This window comes from Microtus pennsylvanicus, chromosome 20 (genome assembly GCF_037038515.1).
Source record: "Microtus pennsylvanicus isolate mMicPen1 chromosome 20, mMicPen1.hap1, whole genome shotgun sequence".
NCBI lineage: Eukaryota > Metazoa > Chordata > Mammalia > Rodentia > Cricetidae > Microtus > Microtus pennsylvanicus.
This window is the reverse complement of record NC_134598.1, coordinates 21,967,229-21,990,680: the sequence shown is the minus strand read 5'-3', so window position 1 is coordinate 21,990,680 and position 23,452 is coordinate 21,967,229. Positions and strand designations below refer to the sequence as shown.

Genomic DNA, 23,452 nt, shown 5'->3' with positions numbered 1-23,452 from the left:
CAAGGCATGCTACACAGCCATGACCTCACACGAGCATTGTTAGACTCTCGGTTATCCTCCTACAGCAGGCTGATGCATACATTGGCAATGATATTATGCCAGCGAACGGAAAAGAAATTCTATGACAAGTAAGAGTAAGATGGACTGATTGTGCAGATGTGTAAACTAAAAAAGAACAGGAAATGAAGCTGTTCAACTAGGCAAGAAGAATTGATATCCATTAGCTCTCCTCCCATATAGTCAGGTAACTGACAATGGCATTTGTTCAATGAAGTGTGGCAGGGACAAGAAAGCTTTTATGAACAAAGGGAATAAGCAGCAAGATAAATGTTAGGCAGGTGTTTTTATTTAGATCAAATGCAGGATTAAGTTGTTCAGACAGTTCTCTGTTTCAGAGTAGAATTATACTATTGGTATGGTTTGTAATGCCATCATCCTGGCTTCAGTGACACCGAACATACGCTAAGAGTATCAGCTGAAAACCCAAACGATTAGAAAATAAATAGGGAAAAATGCACAGCTGCTGATTTATTAATTATAGTATCATTTTTTTGTCAAATGTGAACTTTATCATAAATCCCATAAAACGTACTCTTGCCAGATATGGAACGGATTGTTTGAATAAAATGCACTTTCAAAAGCAATCTGTAGCATACATGGGAATGAAACACTTGGGGATCTCTTGGGAAAAAGGTTTTGCCTTGGAGATTAAATATCGATTTTATGATTTTGTAGTCATTTTAAAAAAAAACAACAACAAGTTAGGCCCGCAGTCTGTGCTACCTAGATAGATGCCCTTTTCTGTTTTAGAGGCTCCGGGTTCAGACATTTGTTTCTCCCTATTCCATTATACTCTGATAAAGGCCATCACTCAACCATTCACACAGCAAACATAAAAGTGACACTCCATGGGCGGGGTGGGGGCAGACTGATTCTCAATGGCTAAAACTTCATCTTAATTATCATGTAGTTTACATATGCTTAGAACACATTATATTGAGCAAGACAAATGGAGAAAGAAAACAAAGGCCTTGATTGCTTGCCTTCAAAGCTACTGCAGGCTTAAGACTTTCTATTTAACACCTCTGTTTGGAAAACTACCCAATGGGATCAAACTTAAACACTTACAAATGTTTTGTTCTGTTGCATTCTTAACCCCCATACTGCTTCGTCTTCCTCCAAACACACACCACTGCCTGAGAGATTACTTAGTTTTCTTGTTTATTCCTTCTCTTCTGCTCAGACACTAAGTTCCTGATTGGGAGGCTCTGTGCCTTGTGCCTAGCATAGTACTTGATACTTAGTAAACATACAAAGCAGAGTTGACTGCTACGCTGGCTTTCCAGATAAATGATGTGTGTTTCCTCTTGTGGTACAGCATCCTCCTCACTACCCCCTTTAAAATCCATTAAGCTTTCTACAGGAGGCTAAATGACAAAGTGACTCTCTAAAGTTTCTGCTGCCAGGTGAAGCATTAACTTCTCCACCCTTCAGCATCGCCGCGACCACAGAAGCAGCTGCGAGTTGCAATAAGCAAGTTCTCGTGACGTGTCTAGCAAAGAGAGGGACAAATGAGTGTCCAATACACTTTAGCCGTCATTGCTCTTGCTGTTAGGATTATTTCCTCTCGTTGTAAACAGCCTGCCAATTCCTCAGTTATCTTGTAACCACGGGAAGTGGTTCAGAACAGCTGCCGTGGAACATGGTATCTTGGAAAACTGAGTATGTGGAGACGGAGAGAATTGAGAAGAGTGCAGAAGCACGGTGGTCCTATGGCCTTCCCCTGTTCTCTCCTGTGAAGGGAGTGCTAAGGCAGGTCTTTACGTCCTTATCTCCGATGAGGGGAATGAGCAGGATGCTGTAGTGTATTGAGCCTGCTGCCGTCCCCTGCATCTATTATATCTGCATCCCCCTCCTCCGTCTGCCAGTTGTATTTCAACACCAATAGCCCTTAGATACAAAACAAAACCAATAAAACAAAAAACACACAAAACCTTTCCTCTCCTTCTTTGGGCTTTCATTTCTGAAGATTTCCTTTGTCATAAATCTTAAATAAATGCATACACTCTTGTTATGCAAATCTTTTGTAGTGATACCTTAATATATTTCTGTCCATTATAATATAAATATAAATGGAACTTCAGATTTATATACAGGGTTAAGCTCATCGTGGTTAAATCTTAGGGAAACACACACTGGTCCCTCATAGGTCTCTACTCTCACAAGACTACACCTCCAAAGAGTCATGCTACTATGTCAATTAGTTGAGCGTACTGCTTCCCTAATACACCCCATGGTCTCGGATCTCTGCCTCCTTCTTAAAGCAGCCCCTTTCTACTTATTTGTCCAATAGATGCCATGCTCTAACAAAATGAGACTGATTCTTGTATGTAAACTGCACACACGCATGGGTTTCCATCACTGTTTGAAAACTGCACTTCTCAAATGCACGGTCTGCATTTGGAGAAAAGGGGAGAAGAAGGCTTTGCTGTTGGACAGTGGTGCAGAATGTATATGAGAATAAATGTTCAGGACCGGAATTCGCTGCAGTGAAAAATCCTGCTTGTCAGACTGCTGGAAAAATAAATAGTAATTCCATTCCAACAGTAATGATACCTAATTTATATCCATCTTCCTTTCTGCTAGCGAAACTACCCTGGGAAAACTTGTAATGAAAACATTATTGATAAACTTGCAAAGCCGAGTTATTAAAAATGAGGATTTTAGAATCTGAAATGGGCACACAGCTGACGGTTTAAATGCAGTGGGAGACAAACAATAAGTATTTATCACTAGAGGAACAAAAAAAAGGCCTTCAAGGAATTAATCTGAAGATTCACCCAAACAAAAGGTATTTAACAACAATCAAACCCATACGAGATAATGAAAGTTCTTCACGATCTACAAAGCGGGGGTGGGGGGTGGAGAGGCAGGGAGATATTTCTGAGGAAGACAAAGAAATTTGAACTGGTCGTAGGTGATTAGAGGACCTGAACAGTGGGCCTTCAACTGAGAAACCTGGGAGGAAAAGAAGGCAGCATTGATGACAATCACCACTGAAGGCCCTAGGACGGTGTCTTCAACAATGGTTGAAGACATTGAAAAAGTACTTACATTAGGTCTCAGTTTAGCTGCCAGGTCATAATACTTCTCTGCTGCTTCATTGAGGCTAGCTTGTCTGTCAAAGAAAAAATAAAATATAATTATATTATGTATTTTAAAACTGAAGCAGCCTGACAGAAACTTAAGAGAATTACAACCACGTTGACTAAACAGTAAGTTCCCATAAAAATAAACTTGAAATGAACTTACCATTATTTTAAAGTATTACAAAGGGTGACCTAGCATAACCCCATTGGTTAGGTATTGCTAATTTATATTTACATGTTTGTCATAGGAAAAAGTATTTTCCTCTTCAAGATAACTCAAATAATACATTTAGATTTTCCAGTTAAAAAATGACAACCAACCCAGAAGAAAAGATTAAAACAAAAATCAATTGTCAATATTTAGCTAAGTTTATGTGTTACGTGTGCATGCAGATTCTCGCAGAAGGCAGAGGAAGATGTTAAATTCCTTGGAACTGGAATTATGGCAGTTATGAGATGTAGGACATAGATGCTGGGACCCTAAATTGGGTACCTTGCAAAGGCAATAAACCCTCAAAATCATCACCTCTTTAGCCCCTAAGTGTTACTTTAAAAATAAACATAGTGAATATTTGTGAGACTTAAGAAATTATATATTCATTTTACACACAGATACACACACAATCTCACACACACATATATATACACACATATATACATATATGTGAATACACACATATATACTTATATATAAGACATAGAAACATAAAGAGAACTATGCAGGGAGAGAGTTGAGGATGAGATGGTAGTGCCAGGGATAAATAGAAACAAAATACGATGGTATATGTGTGAGAATATCATGAAACCAATTGGTTTATGCTAACTAAAATTAACAATATTTTTAGAAACAAAGTAATTAAACTTTAGAGATGGCTCTAAAGTTTAGGAGCTTGCTGTGAAATAATGAGGACCCAAACTCAGGTTCTTAGAACCCACAACCCCTCATGGTATGGCAGTGCTTGTCTGTGGTCCCAGCATGGGAGGCAGGCACAGGAGGATGCTGCGTGCTTACTGGTCAGCCAGTCTAGCTAAGCAGTGAGTTCTGCTGTAGGTAGGAGACTCTGTTCCAAACACTGAGGTGGGGAGTGGTGTCTTTCTCAGGCTTCTGTCTGTGTGCACATGGGCACTTGCACATATACACACGTGTGCATTCATATACACAGATTGCATGTGAGTATTTTTCTGTAGAAAGTTATTCTGTTTTCTATTTCTTTCTCTTGGTCCCTTTATCGCTCTCTCTCTCTCTCTTTCTCTCTCTCTCTCTATACACACACACACACACACGCACGCACGCACACACACATGCACGTACAGGCACACATGCAAGCATACACACACAAGCTCATGCACAACACAGATCTCAGACTATTTCTCTCCTTGCATTTTGGTCACCAGTGAGGGCACATGACCTAATCTCAGAAAACTGGATGCTCGCACTTGATTTTTCATTCAGACAAAAACAAGATGAAATAAAGAAAAATGTAAAGAAAGAATAATGAAGGGGTAGCCAGAATTCACTCACAATGGCACAAGAAATGAGGCTATGCCCAGGCCAGACTTTTCCCACAAACAATTACAATAATATAATGCTTTATCATAGTTTGTAGTCACTGGGTTTAGACAGTATTTTGATAATTAAAACCACAGAGATATCTTTTGGGGTTTGTACTGGGTATTAGACCAGAGTCTTCCCCATGCTAGGCAAAAACTCTATCCAGCCCTAGCAGTGGATTCTTAGTCTCTTCTATAGCCAGAGATGGTTTCCTTGTTGATAGTCAAGTCCAGGAGTAGCACAGCTGTCTTATAGAAATGGAATTCACACTGAATCTAACAGATAAACTTGCTTGCTGCTCATCACCAAAGACTCGGTTCAGTCAGCTTTTCAGCAGGGTACACCAAACGTCAGCTTGCCATCAAAACACAGTGTTCTTTCCTTTCTCCTTTGACCATGCTGCTTCAGAAGACCTGCCAGATGGCAGATAACAAGATACAAGAAACGCTTGAATTGAGTTGTTATCTAGTAAAGACATATGTAGATTATAGATTTAAAGCTATGGGAAAATGCAAAGTTTAATTTTAATGACATAAAAACCATTAACAACAGGGCGACAATACCACTACCCGGCTATGGGGTCTGCTTTTAAAGGCAATGATGTTCTTAGGAGAAAGCGCAGTAGGTGAAAGGTTACAAGCGTTAATATGGGTGTCTGGCTTCTCAGAACCCACATGAATGCCAGGTAGACATGGCAGTCTGTTTGTCACCCCAGGGAGCAAAGGCAGGAGGGGAGAAAGAGCTCCAGAAAAAGCTAGACTAGTCAAATTAGTTAGGTCTGGGTTCAAGTAAGATATCTTCTCTCCATATAGAGAAATCAACGGAGGAAGACACCCAGCTTTAGGCTCTAGCCTTCACACATATGTGAACACATGTACACCCTCATACACACCTGTGCCCACACACAGGCAACAGGCATGCGTGCATGTATATACATGAAGCACACACGCAGAAAAAAGTGGGGAGGAATAGCCTTCCCTTAAAGCTGTAATGTTAATAAACTTTTGAGACAACAAGAAAACAGAGAAAACGGAAACAATCAGAATCCATGAGTAAGTCTCTCAATTAGAGAACCACAGTCAGGCTTTAAAAGAGAAAGCCAATCAGCCTCACTTATTAAATTGAATTTGCACTTTGGTCAAGACAAATAAAAGGCATAAAGACATACCCCATGCAGACATATAAATTATAGGGATAACTAAAGATAACATCTCTCTGGAGAATCAGGCCTATCTTGCTAATGTCTGAAGGAAAAACAAACAGAAACATTACTATGTTTATTGTTTAATGGAAGTTGTAAAGAAAGTAAAGAAAAAAAAAGAAAAACTCAAAACGCAAAATGAAACCTTGAGCCAAGGCTCTACTAGACTTGTGGTGTGTTACAATGTGTCACTGCAGTTTACAATCTCATAAATGTCAAAGTTCAGCCTCAGCATGTCAAGAAATGTACCCAAGTCTGGTCCAAAACAGTAAAACTTCCCTCGCTAGGGTACTTAAAGAAGGTGCCCTCCACCAAATTACAGATTCGCTTTGGTTCAGATTCATTTGGAAATCTGAACCAGAATTCTTTAGGTCATGCCCTGGCAGGGTTTTCTCTGGAGGGATATAAAAAGCATGGAGGTAGGAAATGAGAGGAACTTGACACGACGAGGAAGTAAGTCGCTCTGAAGTGTGACGAGACAGTAGATACCAAGTGTAGAAGGGTGACCCTTACTGTTCTTTACAACCTGCAATTTGTAAGGCAGGTACTGATCAAAGGAGAAACTGAGGTCTCCATTAGACAAAAATTCTTTCTAAGATATCAAGCAACTCATTTTCAAAACAATTCAGAGTTTTTTAAGTAATTATATTTTTCAGCTTAGCTGCATGCAAATGTGAAATATTCCCCTGTAGGCTCATGTGTGTGACTACTTGGTGTCCTCCAGTGGAGCAGAAGGTTGAGGCACCTCGGGAGGAGGAGCCTTTCTGGAGGTGGGATGACCTGGAAAGAGCCGTGGACATTACTATGACTCAAGAACTTACGTCAGTTCTCTGCTTTCCACACTACAGATAGTGTGATTGCCCAGCACAGTAAACTCCTGCCCGCCTATGCCTTCCCAGCCGTGATAGTTGGTAACTCTTCAAACTGCAAGTCAAGGGAAACTCTGCCTCCTTCGAGCTACTTTTGCTGGGCAGTCTATCACAGCAATAAAAAATTAACTAGTTCACTGGGTCAATGCTCAAAAAAAAAAAAACACTAAGAAGAACTAATTTAAGCTAGAATTATAACTGATAACATTCTAAAGGAAATGAAAAAACAGGATTTATTATACATCATATGCATACAAAGTTAATTTCCATGATAGAACTTTGCTTTGATTATTAAAAAGTCTTTTTTTATTACTGATCAGAAAGTATTTATGACACTACATGGAAAACCACGGGAAGAATATGTCAGTACTAGGCACAGAATATTCTTGGTTTATTTTCTGGACAAGAAAGAAAACTCATGAGGAAGTGTTCAAAGCCCATTTTATTGTACAGGTTATATTTTATGCTTCCCTTTGAAAGAGAACTCCTTGGAATACTTATCAAGTCCTAATTGCAAAAATGACTAAATCATTATCCAGTTTTTAAAAGGTGAAGAAATGAGCAGGACTCTGCTCTGTGATTTGGGGAATTTATTAAATACTGCCAGGCACCTCCAGAGTAAAATTGATAGGGATAGGGTGTAAGACTTGAATCCCTGGACTGTTAATACACACCCATTTAAAGTAGCTGAAAATAGATATTTTTCCTACATGCTTAAGGTCATTTCACTCATTATGTTCTTAATGTGACAAAAGTATACAAATTCTATCCAGTAATTTATCTAATATGTATAACGCCATGAGGTAACTGCTATTATTAGCAATAATATAAACACAAGGGAAAATAAAAAAAAATAGTACCAGATACTTTTCTTCATTTCTGATTGTTATTTTTAGGAGATCATAGTTAGATATGATAACCATAAAATCTCACAAGTTTTCCCACAAGTATAAGACTCAAAGTATCCCAGGCCGGATGCAGACAGTCTATCATTCTGGCTACAGCCCACTCTACATAGCCAGTAATGATGCGGATGAGAAGCAAGAAAATCACTCATCCAGATGGGCATCTCTCTCAGTCTTTAAATCAGCAGTGTGTTAAGACACGTGACTGGACAGTAAAGGAATAACTAAACTAACAGCAGACACAATGAAGGGGAAATTCAGATGGAGCCCCCCCTACTCATTAACAATATCTAGTCATCATATATATTGAGCATCTCCTACCCTCCACACCACCTCTCCCACATAGGGCCAAAAATGTTAAAGGACTAGAAGAAAATGTAGGTATTCCCTATTAACTAGACTATTGAGTAACTGAATTTTCAAAAAATGATCAGTTAAAGTGATTATTTTTTGACTTTGGAATAATTTTTCTGTCATCAGTGAGCCTCTAGCAGCAGAGTAATAATAGACAGTACAAAGGTCATGAAGTTCATAATTTGCATACTGCATAATTCCATTATATATAAGACTATAAAACATCAGTAAAAATACATACACATTTTATATAATTAATTTCTATCTCTGATGTTACTTTGTAATAAAAAATATTTTTGAAACAGGTTTAAGACCGTTAGTCATAAAATGATATGTAAAAAAGATAAGGTAATCACAATTATATAGTTGTGAATTTAAAAAAATCACTTAATATGCTTAGTTCCCACTACTTCATATTAAATATATTCCAAAAGGACACCTGAGAATTTTTTTTTAAAACTAGAGGCATGTTTGCCCATGTAACATAAATGTATATGGAAATAATAGTTTGGCTTTGCAGATTCTTGTCTATCATGACCAGATGCTTGCTTGTAAGCCACTCAAAAAAGAACTACACTCTAATTCCAATCTATCTATAAGTTGTATAGAAGGAAAGGAAATAAAACTGAAACAGAAGACACACACACACACACGGAACATCTTCAAATAGCAAAACCAGAATCTCACACATGTAAACAATGGGACATAAAATCTGAAATAAATCGCTTATAAACTCCTTAGAGAAGAACTCTGTCAAGACATCACAAAGTTATAATACCTATAAATCTTTGTCTGCATTTTAAAAAAGAGATCAGAAAAGAGGAAATGTATCAAGTAAAGAGACTATACGTGTTTTTAAAACTGACATAATTTAATTATTTTGCATTTTCTTAATTTAGTGTGTGTGTACGCTCACGCACACACACACACACGTGTGCACATTGAAGGACAACTTGAGCGAGACCATTCTTTCCTGTTGTGTGGGTCCTAGGGAAGGGACTCAGCTCCTCATCTTAGGCATCAAGAGTCTTTGCCTGCTGAGCCACCCTACCATAGCGCTCAGGATGTAATTTTAGAAATAATCCCCGTGGGTCACACATTTTATCATGTCCCATAAACTTTCGAGTCCATTTTTTTCATGGTCTCAGACTCTTCAGGGACTGCTAAAGACATACTCAAGCCTGGATATAGGAGGAGTAAATGATGTTTTATATTGAAAATTTACAAGGGAGGGACTGGTTGATAGTGAACCATTATGTTCATACACAGTAAATTATCGCCTATGTTCTCGATGGATTTCAGGCAGGGGAGAAGTTACTGGGAGAATGAGTGAGGAGATAGGGAGAAGGACAAATCGCCCATAGTAGTGATTGATGAATCAATGTTGTAAGCATCACCTGGAACTTGTTAAAACTGTAAAATGTCAGGGACCAGTCAAACCCACTAGATCAGAACATGTATTTTCTCAAGGACGCTGGGTGACTTCTTCACTCGCTAATATCAAAGAGGCATTGAGATGAAAGGTACCCACCACCATCAACTTCATCTGCCAAATGTTTAAAGACCTTACAACTCATACCAATATGAAATAAACAAGATTCTACTGAGAAAATGATTGGGTGGCACAAGCCTCTTTCCAGTACAGGTAGCTACATGCAAGAGAATCGGGAGCTCAAAGTCAGATTCTGATACTTACAGAATTGAAGGCCAACCTACATGTAGCTGCAAGAAGAACATTGCTAAATCTGTAATTTGAAAGTGCCGTGAACCTTTCAATGTTCTTGTTTCATAAAAAAAAAAAATTAATGGAGCAACCGCACAACCTAGACATCCTTGAAGGAATAATTAAAGTGTTTTCCTTCAGATAACAAACAAAACCTCTACATGTTTATGCTCTTTCTACACATTAGTACCTAGAACCTGTGAACGTCTTCCATATACTTTAAACGAATCTGACATCAATTAAAACGTTCAAAGCATCACAAATGCAATCAAAAGGTGCTAGGATGCCTTCGTTGGTCATTATTCTCTAAACAAACCAATATAGTACAAAACACACCACCACACTCAAATTCTGCCTGTAGATATTAGAGTTCATGGATGCCAAACAAAAAATATTGAAGACTAACTTTATACACACACACACACACACACAGAGAGAGAGAGAGAGAGAGAGAGAGAGAGAGAGAGAGAGAGAGAGAGAGAGAGACCTTGAAATTGTTTTGCTTTCATGTAAGAATTTAAATTTTGTGTCACCTCCAGTAGAACTAATAAAGAAGTTATTCCCTAAAAATTCTATGTTTCTATAGGATACAATCATTTAATACTGTGCTGTTTGAGCAGAAAAAATGCAGTAGAATGATTCTGCTCATATATTCATTCTGTTCTGGAAATTAGAAAAGCAATGGGAATCAGGTGGAATGACAGTTGTACATTTCTCACTGCATTGGAAGCTTGTACCCTTATACCTGAGGGAAAAAAAAACAGCATATTTCCCTAAGTCGTGTGACTGAAGACAGACATGGTCCACGGTAGCATTTTTAGAAGTTTAATATTCCATCGATACAAAGTTGGAGTAATCTCCACAAGGAACTCATAAACACACTTTCCAAGATTTACCATAAAAGAATGCATTTTAACACACCATAGAGGCGCTATCATTTAGGATTTATATATGTGACAATCTGCCACCTTCTATAATCCTTCCTCCTTTAGTAAGCATCATAGCTTCTGGGTAGTCTCAAAGTTATAAAGATGAAGGGCACCTGTGATAATGAAAAGGCGTTTATATGTAGCCAGACTACACCACATTTAGATTTCATCTTTGACAACTCTGAGAAATCATGATGGAACCCTTAGGGCTCCAGTTATAAGAATATCACCGTACCCTCTGCAGATGTGCAGGGAGAAACAGGAAGGTGTCCGGTATGCATGCACAACACAGTGCCGAGGAGGCAGGAGACACTGGAATCAACACCGCCTTTAGCCCTCGTCAAGTAAGTTCACTAAGGGAAAGGAAACAAAACTCTCATACCAAAGCCTACGAGCCAGGTGAAATGTGTTTTTCTTGCCTTTTAACTTCTTCTCAGATACCAAATAAATTCATACTCTCATTCCAACTTCCAGTTCTGGGGCAGTTTGGGAGTGGTGCGGAGAACTGAATACATCCCTTCCTACAAAATGTTTTCAACAGAATGGTTGATTCAATTGTTTCCTCTCACAAAACTATGTAGACCCGATTTCACTGAGTTCAAACATGTTCGGTGCCTTTGATATTTCCCTTTGATGATAATCAATCTGCTTTAAAAAACAACAGAAAAGAAAAGGTTTCATCTGGAAGCATCTATTATTTTTTAGGTCTTATTTGAAGTCCTAAAAGTGTCGCCATGCATTGTCAATGTTCATTAAGCGAGACTGCCCACTTAGGATCGCCATCTGTAAACAGAGTCTGCAATTAGTCACAATGTGGATTCTACAGTCCCGAGCAAGAAGCAAGAGACCCAGACTTCTTTCATCTCCTAACTTGCTTTTTAGCATAGGACTCAGGTTTCACCAATAAGATGCAGTCTCAAGAAAATGGAATTCCAGACTCAGGACAACAAGAGGACACTGAGGCCCAGATTCTCTGCTCTTCCTGCTCTGAGCAATGGTGGCACAGACCGTGCATAGTAAGATTTGCTGAGCCCAAAGGCAGACAGGGTCATCAAGTGTTATTCCTGGCTAGGAAGCGTAGTGCTTACCAAACACAATGCTCCTGAGGAATGGCTTGATTTCAAAACCAGCTTAGAATTTCTGAGGATACTTCATATACCAAATGACATTAGGCAAACTATTGACTAATTATGACATATTTTGTCCAAAGTGTGTTCAAGAGGCAACCAAAAACATTTATGCGTACTTTCAAAACATCCTTAATAGGTTTAGATACTACAAAGGGGTCAGAAATCAGTTTGTACCGCAAGCATCTGTGATGGCTATCCTTGGTTGTTAACTAGACCACATCTGGAATTAACTACAACCCAAGAGGCTAGGAACATCTGCAAGGGATTATTTCTTAATTAAGTCATTTGAATTGGAAAGCCCACTTTTAATCCAGATCTTCAGAGGTGGGAAAATCCACCTTTAATCTGGACGACACCATCTGTTAGCAGCCTATAGAAAGAGCATGGAAGAAGCGAGCACCTTCTCTTTGCCTGCTTGCTCTTGCAGGCAAGTCCATTCCTTCACTGGAATTAGAGCCTACTTCTTTGGAATTTTTTTGTACACTGAAGACAAGCTGAGATATCCAAACTTCTGGACTGAACAACTACTGGATTCTTGGATTTTCCTTCGGTAGACAGTCATTATTAAACCTACTGGAACGCAGCCTAGAAGCCAACTAATAACTACTATGTGTGTGTGTGCATGTGTATGTATGTGTGTGTGTGTGTGTATGTACACATCTGTTCTTCTAGAGAATCTCAACTGATACACAACAAATACTTGCATTTCATTGAGTTGAAAAACAGAAAGCTACATAAAATATTTCCAGAAATTGCTACCCATTGAGTGCAATATATTTAGACTGCTAAAGTCTTACTTGTAGTCTGTTCGAGAAGATGCAAGCCTTAATGGTTTAACAATGTATCTCTTCAAGACATCAATAGTGCTGACAACGGAGCCATTCTGAGTATTTTATGTATCTTAAGTATATTTGTATTTGATAACTGTTCACATGGTCAATACATTAAAAGATATCCCCATGTCACACTCAGTAATGCTTATTATCATAGCAGAAACATAGAAACATATTTTATTAATTGATAAGATGTTTGCTTTTGGAGACATACAAGTAGACAGTTATTAAATTTACATTTACAGTTCTCCTTCTGCAGTAATTTTTGAAGGGAACAGGAAAGGTAGGTAGAAATATCTCTATAATTTTCTGGGCTCTGAGAGCTCATCGTCCCTGCTCAATGGACACATAGATTATAATGAATGAAGTAGCTCTTATTAATTTTTAGCTGGCTAGGCAGTATGATTCATTTTAAAAGTGCAGTCTATGGTGGTGCAGTGGGGAAATTAATATAATGAATTGCTTTCTTCAAGCCGGAGCATCATTCTCAGACAATACAGAAACAAGGACTTACCTGAGCATGTGAGCAGCATTGAAGACGACGTCAAACTCGGTGCTGTCGAGTTCGGCTGCTTTCTTTGCCATCTCGGCGGCTTCTGTGAGGCGAGATTCTTCCAGAAGAAACTGACCTGCCAAGGAAAGTAAGCAAGTTCTGTTAGAAAAGGGGGTAATGGCTTACAATAATAAATAAGCGGTGGAAACAGTGATCTGCAGCCAATATTTAATGTCCTGATCTTTTTTTAGTTATATTTTATATATGCTTTTCCCATAATTACAGGATATCATAAAGATTTTAGATTTCTGTGTGCACAAAGTATTTTTTAAAAGGAATCTTCTATAATCTACTCAAGCAGGGGAAAAAAAACCAAAGTTATAGAAATACAGTAAGTGCAAGTTGCATCTATTTTAACGGTTAGGACTTTGAATAACACTCCTTCCTGATATATTCAAGCAAACAGGTGTATTCATTCTCAGGTAATCATTTTTTCTCTTTGCTGAAATTACTGAAAAGACACAGAAAGGTAGATTTGGCAGTAACTCACTCTGAATTACACTCTGCAATAAATGTGGGATAAGTAATAACAAGCTTGAAATTTTGAGACTATTGCAGATCAGCTTTGTGAGGATAAGATTGTTTCAGCTAGTGGCATCCATTTCTCTAAAACTGCAACTTAAGAGTGATGTGATATCCTACAAACTCCCTATACCGGCAAAAATAACACGTAAAAACAGGTTAACATTTAAGCCTATAGATATGTGAAGAGGGGTTTCTTGAAAGATGGGGATTTATTAACTGAAATACTAATTTAAGCATGGTTTCATAGAGAGTAAAGTTAAGATCAAATCAGAGGGGGGTGGAGCTGGGTTGAAGCCACCATGCACCGGCAGGCTTAGGAGTTGATGTGCTAATCTTCATCTATTGCAGGGAGTTACCTGTTTTCCTTGGAGATCAACATTTTAAAATCAACAACTATAGAAATGATTAGAAAGTCAAGAAATTCTAATAAAAAAACAACATAAAAATGCTTAAAAGGACCAATGCTGGCTGGGGTAGCTGTTGGAAAAGCCTGCTGTCAAGTGTTTAATAGTCACCACTGCCTTTAACCTAAAATACCTGCCCTGAAACAAAAAAAAAAAATGAGAACTAAGATTTAAGAAATTGGAATGATTAATAGCCACTGCCTGGCTGAAGAAAGTTGAAAGGAAAAATGCCAAAAAACAGAATACATTTTATGTAATGATAAATCTAGTTGCTTGCTGTGGTGGTTGGATGCTTGTGTTTCTCAGCATTTGGGAGGCTGAGGCAGGAGGATCATTAATTTGAGGTTACATGGCAAGACCGTGTTTCAAAATCATTACAGAGAAAGTTCTGAGAATCATACATAGAAAACACAGTTCTCAAAAGTTTCCTGCAAATACTAACAATATGGAGAGAAAGAAGATAGGAGATTTAAAGAATATAGTTTAAAAAACACAAAACAACGAAATAATCTTCAGATGATGAACAGTATCTCCTCATGTATGGTTTTACGAAAGAATTGGGCTAAATATCTTTCAGTTAGTTATGGGTATAAGAGTCTGACGGCTGAGCGGTTAAAAGCACTGCTTGCTCTTCGGAAGGTCCTAATTTCAATTCCCAGCAACCACATGGTGACTCACAACCATCTGTAATGAAATCTGGTGCCCTCTTGAGGAAGAGACCTGGCCAGTCGTCCTCATCAACTTAGACCATGAAATCCAAAATGGACAAGTTCAACAGAACCATCATATACCGGGTTGCCCATGCATGCTTCAGCATTGCCAGGGCATAAAAGAAAAACATATTGTTATCTACCCTCAATATAATATTCAATTAAAAAATGCATGTGAATATTAATTATTAATGCACAATTTAAACAAAGTTCAAGGTAGAGAACTGCTCAGTATTTTTTTCCAGACAATCAACTCTGAAGCATAGCCTAGATTAAGAGTTAGGAAACCACAATTCACTGAACGAGGAAGGGTTTTGTTTTACGGTTGGAGAGGGAATAAGAGGAAATACATTAACCCCGCTGGAAAAGAGAAAGGAAAGAGAGACACAGAAAGGTTTATAGTCAGATATAATAAACAATGAAATTTAGTAACACATAGGGCTTAGTTTATACACCATGCCGTAGAAAAAGCCTTTTAGGCCTTGTCAGGGACACACACATTGTTAACGTACAATAACAAAATATCTAAACAACATACTATTATGTCAACTCAGATATGCCTTTTTATTGTCATGTAATAATATTCATTTTCAAATTATTTTTTCATACAACTTGTACTTTTCAAACTGTTTGCAAAGTCCCTAAAACTAACAAAAATACATAATCTTAGCCATATAGATAAGTATAGTTAAAATTCTCAATTGAACATTTTATGCTAGGATATATTTGTATTACTATTCAAAAATAGTATTGTAACATATTAGCTATGTATTTTTATAATTCTGCCTCCACAGGCCACGAGTCCCCGAAGTCCACCACTAGCATTCTAATAATATTAAAGTATAAATTATGAAATGTAAATAATTGGCATTTTCAACTTAATTTGAATACCTGAGACAAAACTGAACAAAATTAGGCTGATATGTGACACAAAGATCACTTCTTTGGAATACTGCCCAAAATTGATGGGAAATCGCCTAGTAAACCTTACAAACACAGAACCACCACAAAGGGGAAATAAAGTCAAAGCAGCTTTCTTTCAACTAACTAGCCAAACAATCTCAAATGACATGTTGCTTGGGCGTTCACAAAAGTAAAATTCTTTAGTATCACTTCTGGATCCTTTACCACCTATCACTACTCACACTGTGAGCTTTAACTATTACATTTACTACCAAACTAAGGACTGAACCCTCCCAACTGCTTCAGCTGCCCATATGGTGATCTATCCTTCATGTCAGTCATTTATTCCCCCGGGAACATCCCACTTGCAAGTTTTCTTCACTGCTAAGGCTACTGCACATCAACTTCTAGTTCTCTTTTGCTTACTCACTGTACCTCCATTTCTTCTTTTGTGTATCCTAAATATGCTTTTCTCATTGAAAGCCTTCTCTGACAAGTTTCCAATAGTTGCCAGAATTTCTTCTGATTTATATTCACTATAATCTAATTTCCCATCAAAACCGAGGCATTTCAAAGAGTATAAGAGACTGATATTAATTATACTGGAATAAGGGCGAGCGCCAGAATTGTCCCCATATGGCTGCTTCAGTTCCAAGGGGAGAGGATATCCCAACCCTGTCATCTTCATCACAACTGGGAAGTGAAGGATTAACAAAATAGCGCCCGGAATCCCTGCCAGAGGATTGATGGTAGCAGCAGGAGACACATAGTGGCTTTTCCCTGAAGAAGTTCTTGAGTCCACCAGTGTGGTTACTAGAGCTCAGACTGAGAGAACACTCACTATATGATGTATATATATAGAACCAGCCTGCCAAAGAGGGGCAAGAAAAAGGGGAAGGTGGTCATTTCAATATATCTATCTACTGTGGCAAATTCTAGAAAGATTGGGAAGTTTAGATTGCTACTGCTTTCTAGCTTAGTGCATCACCATCCTATCCCCGACTGTTTCCCATGTAGGAATCTGAGAAAGACTTTGGAATCTGCATTGCTAACAGGACTGTAATTGATGCTGATGCTGCTAGGCCACGCCCATACTTTGAAAATCACTGTGTGATGGAGGAAGGTCATTGGTTAAAAAAAAAGAAGCTGCTTGGCTCTCATTGGTTAGGAGATAGGTGGGAGGAGTAAACAGAACAAAACGCTGGGAGGAAGAGGAAGTGAGGTCAGACTCCACAGCTCTCCTCTCGGGAGAAGACGTCCGCCATGCTCCCGGCTCCTGGGCAGACACATGCGATGAAGCTCTGAAGCTCCGACCCAGGATGGACTTAGGCTAGAATCTTCCCGGTAAGACCGGTGCTACACAGATGATAAGAAATGGGCTAGTCCAGGTGGGAGAGTTAGCCTAGAAGATGCTAGGTAGAAATGAGCCAAAGCAGTGTTTAAAAGAATACAGTGTCTGTGTAATTATTTCGGGTAAAGCTAGCCGGGCAGGCGGCTGGGGTGTTGGGGACTCAGCCCCGCCGCTCCCTATTACTACAACTGTGTTATGGTGAAACAAAATGTTTTCCATCATACTATTGATTCCAACTGTATATAGGATTAGCTTGCAGATAGCCTGAGCTAGGCTGAAAATAACCTACATCTAGCAATAATCCCTATATTGTGGGACATAATAACCAGCTCTCACATACAGACACAGATAGAAAGATACAGATGTTTGAACGGAATAGCCAATAATGGTGCGTTTACTCTCGATGATAACAAATTCAAGAACAGACTCCAGGAAATGGTTTCGTGCCTACCACTTTTTTTACTTCTTTGGTTTGTAAGTTGTCTGACCAAGGTGAATTATCTTCATTTTACGTCATTGTCTCAAATCAAAGGAAAAGGGGGCAGAAAAGGAAATGAAAAACGAACTTGAGAAATTACAAGGGAAAAAAATCATTGTGTATGGGGAAAACAGAAGATGATTAAACAGCGGATGCATTCTCAAGAGATCCTGAGACAGAGAGTATAAGTTACCACACGGGCTAATATCAGATGAAAGCAAGCGATAGACCAAGTCTCTGAGCTCTCAGTGTAGGAACTGAACAATTTCTGCTTTGAACATTTTTCTCACATGCTGAACCATTTAAACTACTTGGTGGATTTGACCAGATTTTTAATATGACAAGCTTATGAAGATCAATCCTTCATTAATTCCTGGATTTAAAAAGCTCCGCCTGTGAAGTAGAAATCGGTTAAAAAAATGAAAGCATTCAGGATCAATGCTGCTTTGTATAACTTTCACATACAGACTCCCTAAATCAATTGGAACTGGCACTGCTTGCTAAAACACCACAAAAAAAAAATTCACTCTTAAGATCATTTCACATTTAATGCTGTATTATAGGAAAAAATTGATAATCTGGGAACAGAAAGAAAATAAATCAAAAAACACAGAATAGTGTCTCCTGTAGGTTTATCCAAGACATCTACATTATACCTGCTGCACATAAGATACATAGCTATACTTGGAGAGACTGCTCAAAGGTAAATGAAATCTTAGATTTTGAAACAGTACTCATCTACTAGAGGAGGGAGGAGAATGTCCAGACAGTTCAACACACAAATAGGAAGGGATGGGTTAAATTCATTATTTTTGACAAAGTGCAAAGGGCAGAGGTAATAATACCATTGACTGATTTCACCAAGAGAAGACAGTGTCACCAGCAGTATCCAGAGTGTGACCAAACAGGACCACCGCTCCAGTGGCACCATGTGCACCTCAGGACTTTTTCTAAAGAATTCAGAGGATGGGGAAACCCGGAGAACAGGTGGAACTATTCAGGTTCACTGAATTTGCTGACATCTAGTGGCAGCAAGATGAGTGGGCAGAGGGAACTGAGGCAAGTAAGTCTCCCATGGGGGTGGTTCCATTGTAAAGGAAAGAAAGGCAGTTCTCCTGGGAGAGGGTTGATGCTGGCGCAGTGGTTAGGATTTAGATTAGCTGTCCTAAGGAGAAGCAGTTGCGCATGATGCTCATAGTGCCTGTTAACTGAACGCATCGGAAATATGGAGACGTTTCTCTCTTTGAGGCTTACTGCATATCTTTGTGAGCTACCAGTTACCCTTCCATTTAATGCTGTGTCTCTTTAAAACCAACTGTTCTAGCCTTCTCTCTGCTAGCTGTTTGCCTTGTTTCTTATGTTCCTGGCAGCCCACGTTTAACAAAAGCTCTGTTTACAGAAGTAATGTGATGAATGAACCATAGTTGCTAGCAAGGAGACCATGTAGGCCAGGTAACAAGGAAATGATGCCCAGGAGAACAATCTGGACATCATATCATGAGGCTGAGAGGCCCTGGATTTGTCTCTAGGTGAACATGAGGCCAGGCATCCATCCTTAATTGGACATGTCACGAGGAAAGTGTCCAGTGCAAAAGCGATTAGAGAATCGGCCGGCCAGGGTCCTGGACTCCACTGGAAAAGAGGTCAGGAAGGTGAACTACATAGCCGGATTAATGTCTCCCATGATGCTTTCCAAAAGGGTTACGGCATGTCCAAAGGCTAGTCACATTGTTACGGCCGTCTGGTGGGAAATGGGGATCAGAGTGCCATAAGAGATAGTGGAGTTGAGAAAGACGGGGAATGACAAGGGAGACAAAAGGGGCAGTGAGAGCCCTATCCTGTTTAAATGATTAATAGATTCGATGGGGATTGAGTGAGACAAAAAAGAAAAATGAAATAGGAACAAAAAATAGAGGTCCATGAAGAGCTTTTTCGACAATCTGCCATATTTTATCTTCAGAAGATTAAAAAAAAGGCTAAAGCTGGGCAAGGGCTTAGCTTAATCAATGAATACCTCAGTGGGAAGCCTCATTTTTTTTAAAAAAAAATATTGCATATTACACACGGGAGCCAGAGAGAAAGAATTCAGGGGACAAAAGAATCCAAAGGCAACTCTTTAGCCACCAAGGAAGTGACTATACAAGTCACTGGTCCAGAAAAATCCTACTTTTTACACTGTAGGAGTAAGTATCCATTGTTAGGACCTGTTGAGGAGGTTACACGCTACCGGCTTTATGATAGAATAAGTAAATCCTTATAACCAACCAGTAAAAACTAGAACAGAATCAGGTGTAGTGGTGCAAGCCTTTAATCCCACTCAGGAGGAAGAAGCAGATGGACCTCTGATTTCAAAGCTACTCTGTTCTACAAAGTGAGTTCCAGGACAGCCAGGGGTCCACAGAAAGACTACATCTTGATAAAACCACAACAATGAAAACTAACAGCAAAAAATAAAAACCAGAAAAGAGTTCAGAAGAGGCTGGACCAAGTTCATGAAGATCATCCTTAGGCTGCTACTGAATCTCACACCAAAATCCTTCTCTGTTTACTGTCCCAAATCCATTGCTCTTCTTGCTTCTCCGTCCAATGCTTATTTTACTTTTCTAGTTGCTTAAATCCCATATGAGGTCACATTCAAAGGGATTTGCATACACAGTGCTTAATTCCACCCCTTAGCAAAGCCTGACCTGATAAAGCCTTTAAATTATACAAAGTCACAACGGATCACCCCACAAAGGGGGAAATGGATGTAAATATGAAGAAAAGGAAACACAAAACTAACTGAAGTACAGTCTAGACTTCCTCACTGATTCATGTGTTGGGTAAGGTTGACTGACCCTGTATGTGCTGCTGTGGACAGGGCTGAATCTCCAGCTGGGACACAAATGTCTATAGTCAAGACTCACAACAGGATAATTTTATTGTGTTATTAGAACATGGGAGGTGGTATATGTTGTGAATTCCTTGGTAGTCTAGTGTTCTTTTCCTTCCTTCCTTCCTTCCTTCCTTCCTTACTTCCTTCCTTCCTTCCTTCCTTCCTTCCTTCCTTCCTTTTTCTTCCTTCCTTTTTCTTTCTTCCTTTCTTCCTTCCTTCCTTTCATCTTTCTTTCCTTCCTTCCTTCTTTCTTTCTCTCTTTCTTTCTTTTCTTTGAGCCTGTCCTGGAACTAGCTCTTGTAGACCAGGCTGGGCCTCCAACTCACAGAGATCCACCTGCCTCTGCCTCCCGAGTGCTGGGATTAAAGGCATGCACCACCAACACCTGGTTTCTGGTTTGCTTTTTTTGTTCAAGGAGAAATGCTGCTAAATGGCTCATTTTTCATGACTTGCTCAGCCTGCTTCTTTATACATCCCAGGACCACATTTCCAGGGACAGTATCACCCATGATGTGTGATACAGTAATTACATGGATATTTTTGGAGTAGTTTGTCCTGAGATATTCCTATGTAGGATCTCACTAAATCCCCTCAAAGCCATATACAGCATGGAGCTGCTTCTGCCTAGATAACAGAATAAGGAACTGAAGTCATTAACCATTGTGGAAATTACTTCAGAGGACTTCACTGCCACATCCACATCAATCATCGATCAAGAAAATGCCCCACAAGCCTACTTCCAGATCATTCCAATGGAGTGTTTTCTTAACTGAGGTTTCATTTCTCAAACAACTCTACCTTGTGTCAGGTTGACAAACATCTAAGCAACACACTCAAAAAAAAGTAATGTGAATATTTATATAGCTATTGTATTTGATAAACAAAAAGTACATATGATAGTAATTAAATACATATCTGATGAATTCATCATGTAAACATCACATAAATGAAAATCCATGTAAGAGTCTTCCTGTATTTCTAAATGTTATAAAGTAGTTTACATTCCATATCAAATAAATACTTATGAATAAATATGTATAACTGCTTGTTGCAATTTTTCTGGTATCTTTTCTACATCATCCGAGGGAAACAGAGAAAGTTGGTTGTAATTTTGTATACTATTACATTATATGTATGCTTCACAAAAGGAGCACAGCTATTTTAGAAAACTGAAAAATTTAAAATTAAAAGGGATATTATGAAGAAATCTATGTGGGGCACCTGACTCGAGCCTGTTTTCTTCTTGGTGTCCTGTCCCTTGTTCCTCTCCTCGTCCATATTCTGCAGGTTCTCTCCCGACTGTGAAAACCACAAGGTATGGACCCCTTTTCCTGCAGCCTATGATAACACAGTAAGGAGATCACCACAGTTTTCTCTTTGTTTATAATCTCAGCCTTCTGTGTGCATGTATCGTAATCAGGCACCTTGTAATTCTAGTCCCCCCCATAGATACCTCTAACCCTATTCTAGAAGAAACAGAGTAAAATTTGGTTTCGGGGACTGATGTCATCTTTAAATGCCATTCTACTCTATCAACCTGCTCTTATGTGAGTTTCCCATATTGGCGTAGGAGGTGATGACATTGCATTTGGCACAGGTAGCACTGTGATGTGTCAATGGTATTAGCTGGCCGTGAAATTGGGATGATTTCCCAGTGGCTTAAAGGACTTCAACTCCTCATTCTGTTGAGTGTCCAGAAGCAGCTCCATAGTGTATCTGCCTGCTGAGGGATTAAATGAGATCCTACATGAAAATTTCACAGCAAAAGAACTCCAAAATATTTATGTAAATATCCTACTTTGGATTAATATATGACAATCAGAATGTATTGATTAATTCATCATGAAAATGATTTAATAAAGCGTTCATTTAAAATGCCTTCCTCTATTTTTTCTTTCTTGATAAATATTTATGTTTTGAATGTGTGTATGTGTCTGCACACATGCCTATGTTTATGTTTGTGTGTATGTGCACAGAAGGAGAGGACAAACTCGTATTTTTTCTCAAGGATGATAGACTTGTGTTTTGTTTGGCTGAAAGTGGGAACAGCACTTCTCACTGGCCCAGAGCTCACAAAGGAAACCAGGCTGGGTGCCTTGTCCATCACCTCCCAGGGGTCTTCCTAGCACTACAACCACACCCTGTGAATGCATGTATTAAATTTTATTTTAAATATGGTTTCTGGGTATCAAAAACAGGTCCCCATGTTTTCAAGTTAAGCAATATACTGCCTGCGCCATCTCCTCAGCCCATAAAGTTTTATATTCTGAGTTCTTTCAGATCACTGTATATATTTGTTACTGAAGTATTTTTTCAGCTATCTTTTTATATAACAGCTTGAATGACCACTGAGAAAAAAATTACTTAGATGTTGAATAGCTTCTTTTTTCTCCATTCACTTCCTAACAAAGAGGGAAGCCTGGAGCCCTATTGCCTTTATTATTGATGGCTGATGCTACTTATTTCTACAGTTCTACAGTGGTAAGCCTGAATTTCTTCCACCCTCCAGCAATGTGTTTATCAAGCATGACATTAAATATTGGGGCATGGTTGTAGAGAAGGCACAAATCATAAAAGACAATGGCCTCATTGCTGCTAACCTTAAGGAGAAATAGCTTAATTGGAGAGTGTCAACCCAAGGGATAGGAGTCTAGGGGAAAATATACCCATTAGGATACTGTTTGCTAAATCCTCAAAAAAAAAAAAAAAGAACATGACGTCAGCATATTATATTATAGAAATTTTGGTGCACAATAGAAAAAACTAAACAGAGAAAATACTTGAGACAGAAGACACTGTGTATATCTGGGGTTAGTGAATGAAAGACAGACAATAGCTGTCTTTAATAACTAACCATGGCTCCAGAGAATGAAGAAGATCCACACGATGAGCGATCAGTAATGAAATAAGTGCCCAGTAAACACCCCCTAGTGTGGAAACAACAAAGGTACTAGGAAAATTCTAGGTTTGCCAACTAGGAGAAGACTGGCCCCAGGCGTTCTGAAACT

General features: G+C 38.9%; 1 protein-coding gene across 1 annotated transcript in view; it reads right to left on the bottom strand.

The window, feature by feature from the left end:
- Tmtc2 (transmembrane O-mannosyltransferase targeting cadherins 2) overlaps positions 1-23,452 on the bottom strand; it is a 381,444-nt gene that overhangs the window by 57,203 nt on the left and 300,789 nt on the right. The window contains exons 10-11 of the mRNA XM_075954329.1: positions 13,160-13,274; positions 3,115-3,178 (exon numbers count right to left, since the gene is read on the bottom strand). Coding sequence (XP_075810444.1) covers positions 3,115-3,178; positions 13,160-13,274 — 179 coding nt within the window. The remainder of the gene's footprint in view (positions 1-3,114; positions 3,179-13,159; positions 13,275-23,452) is intronic.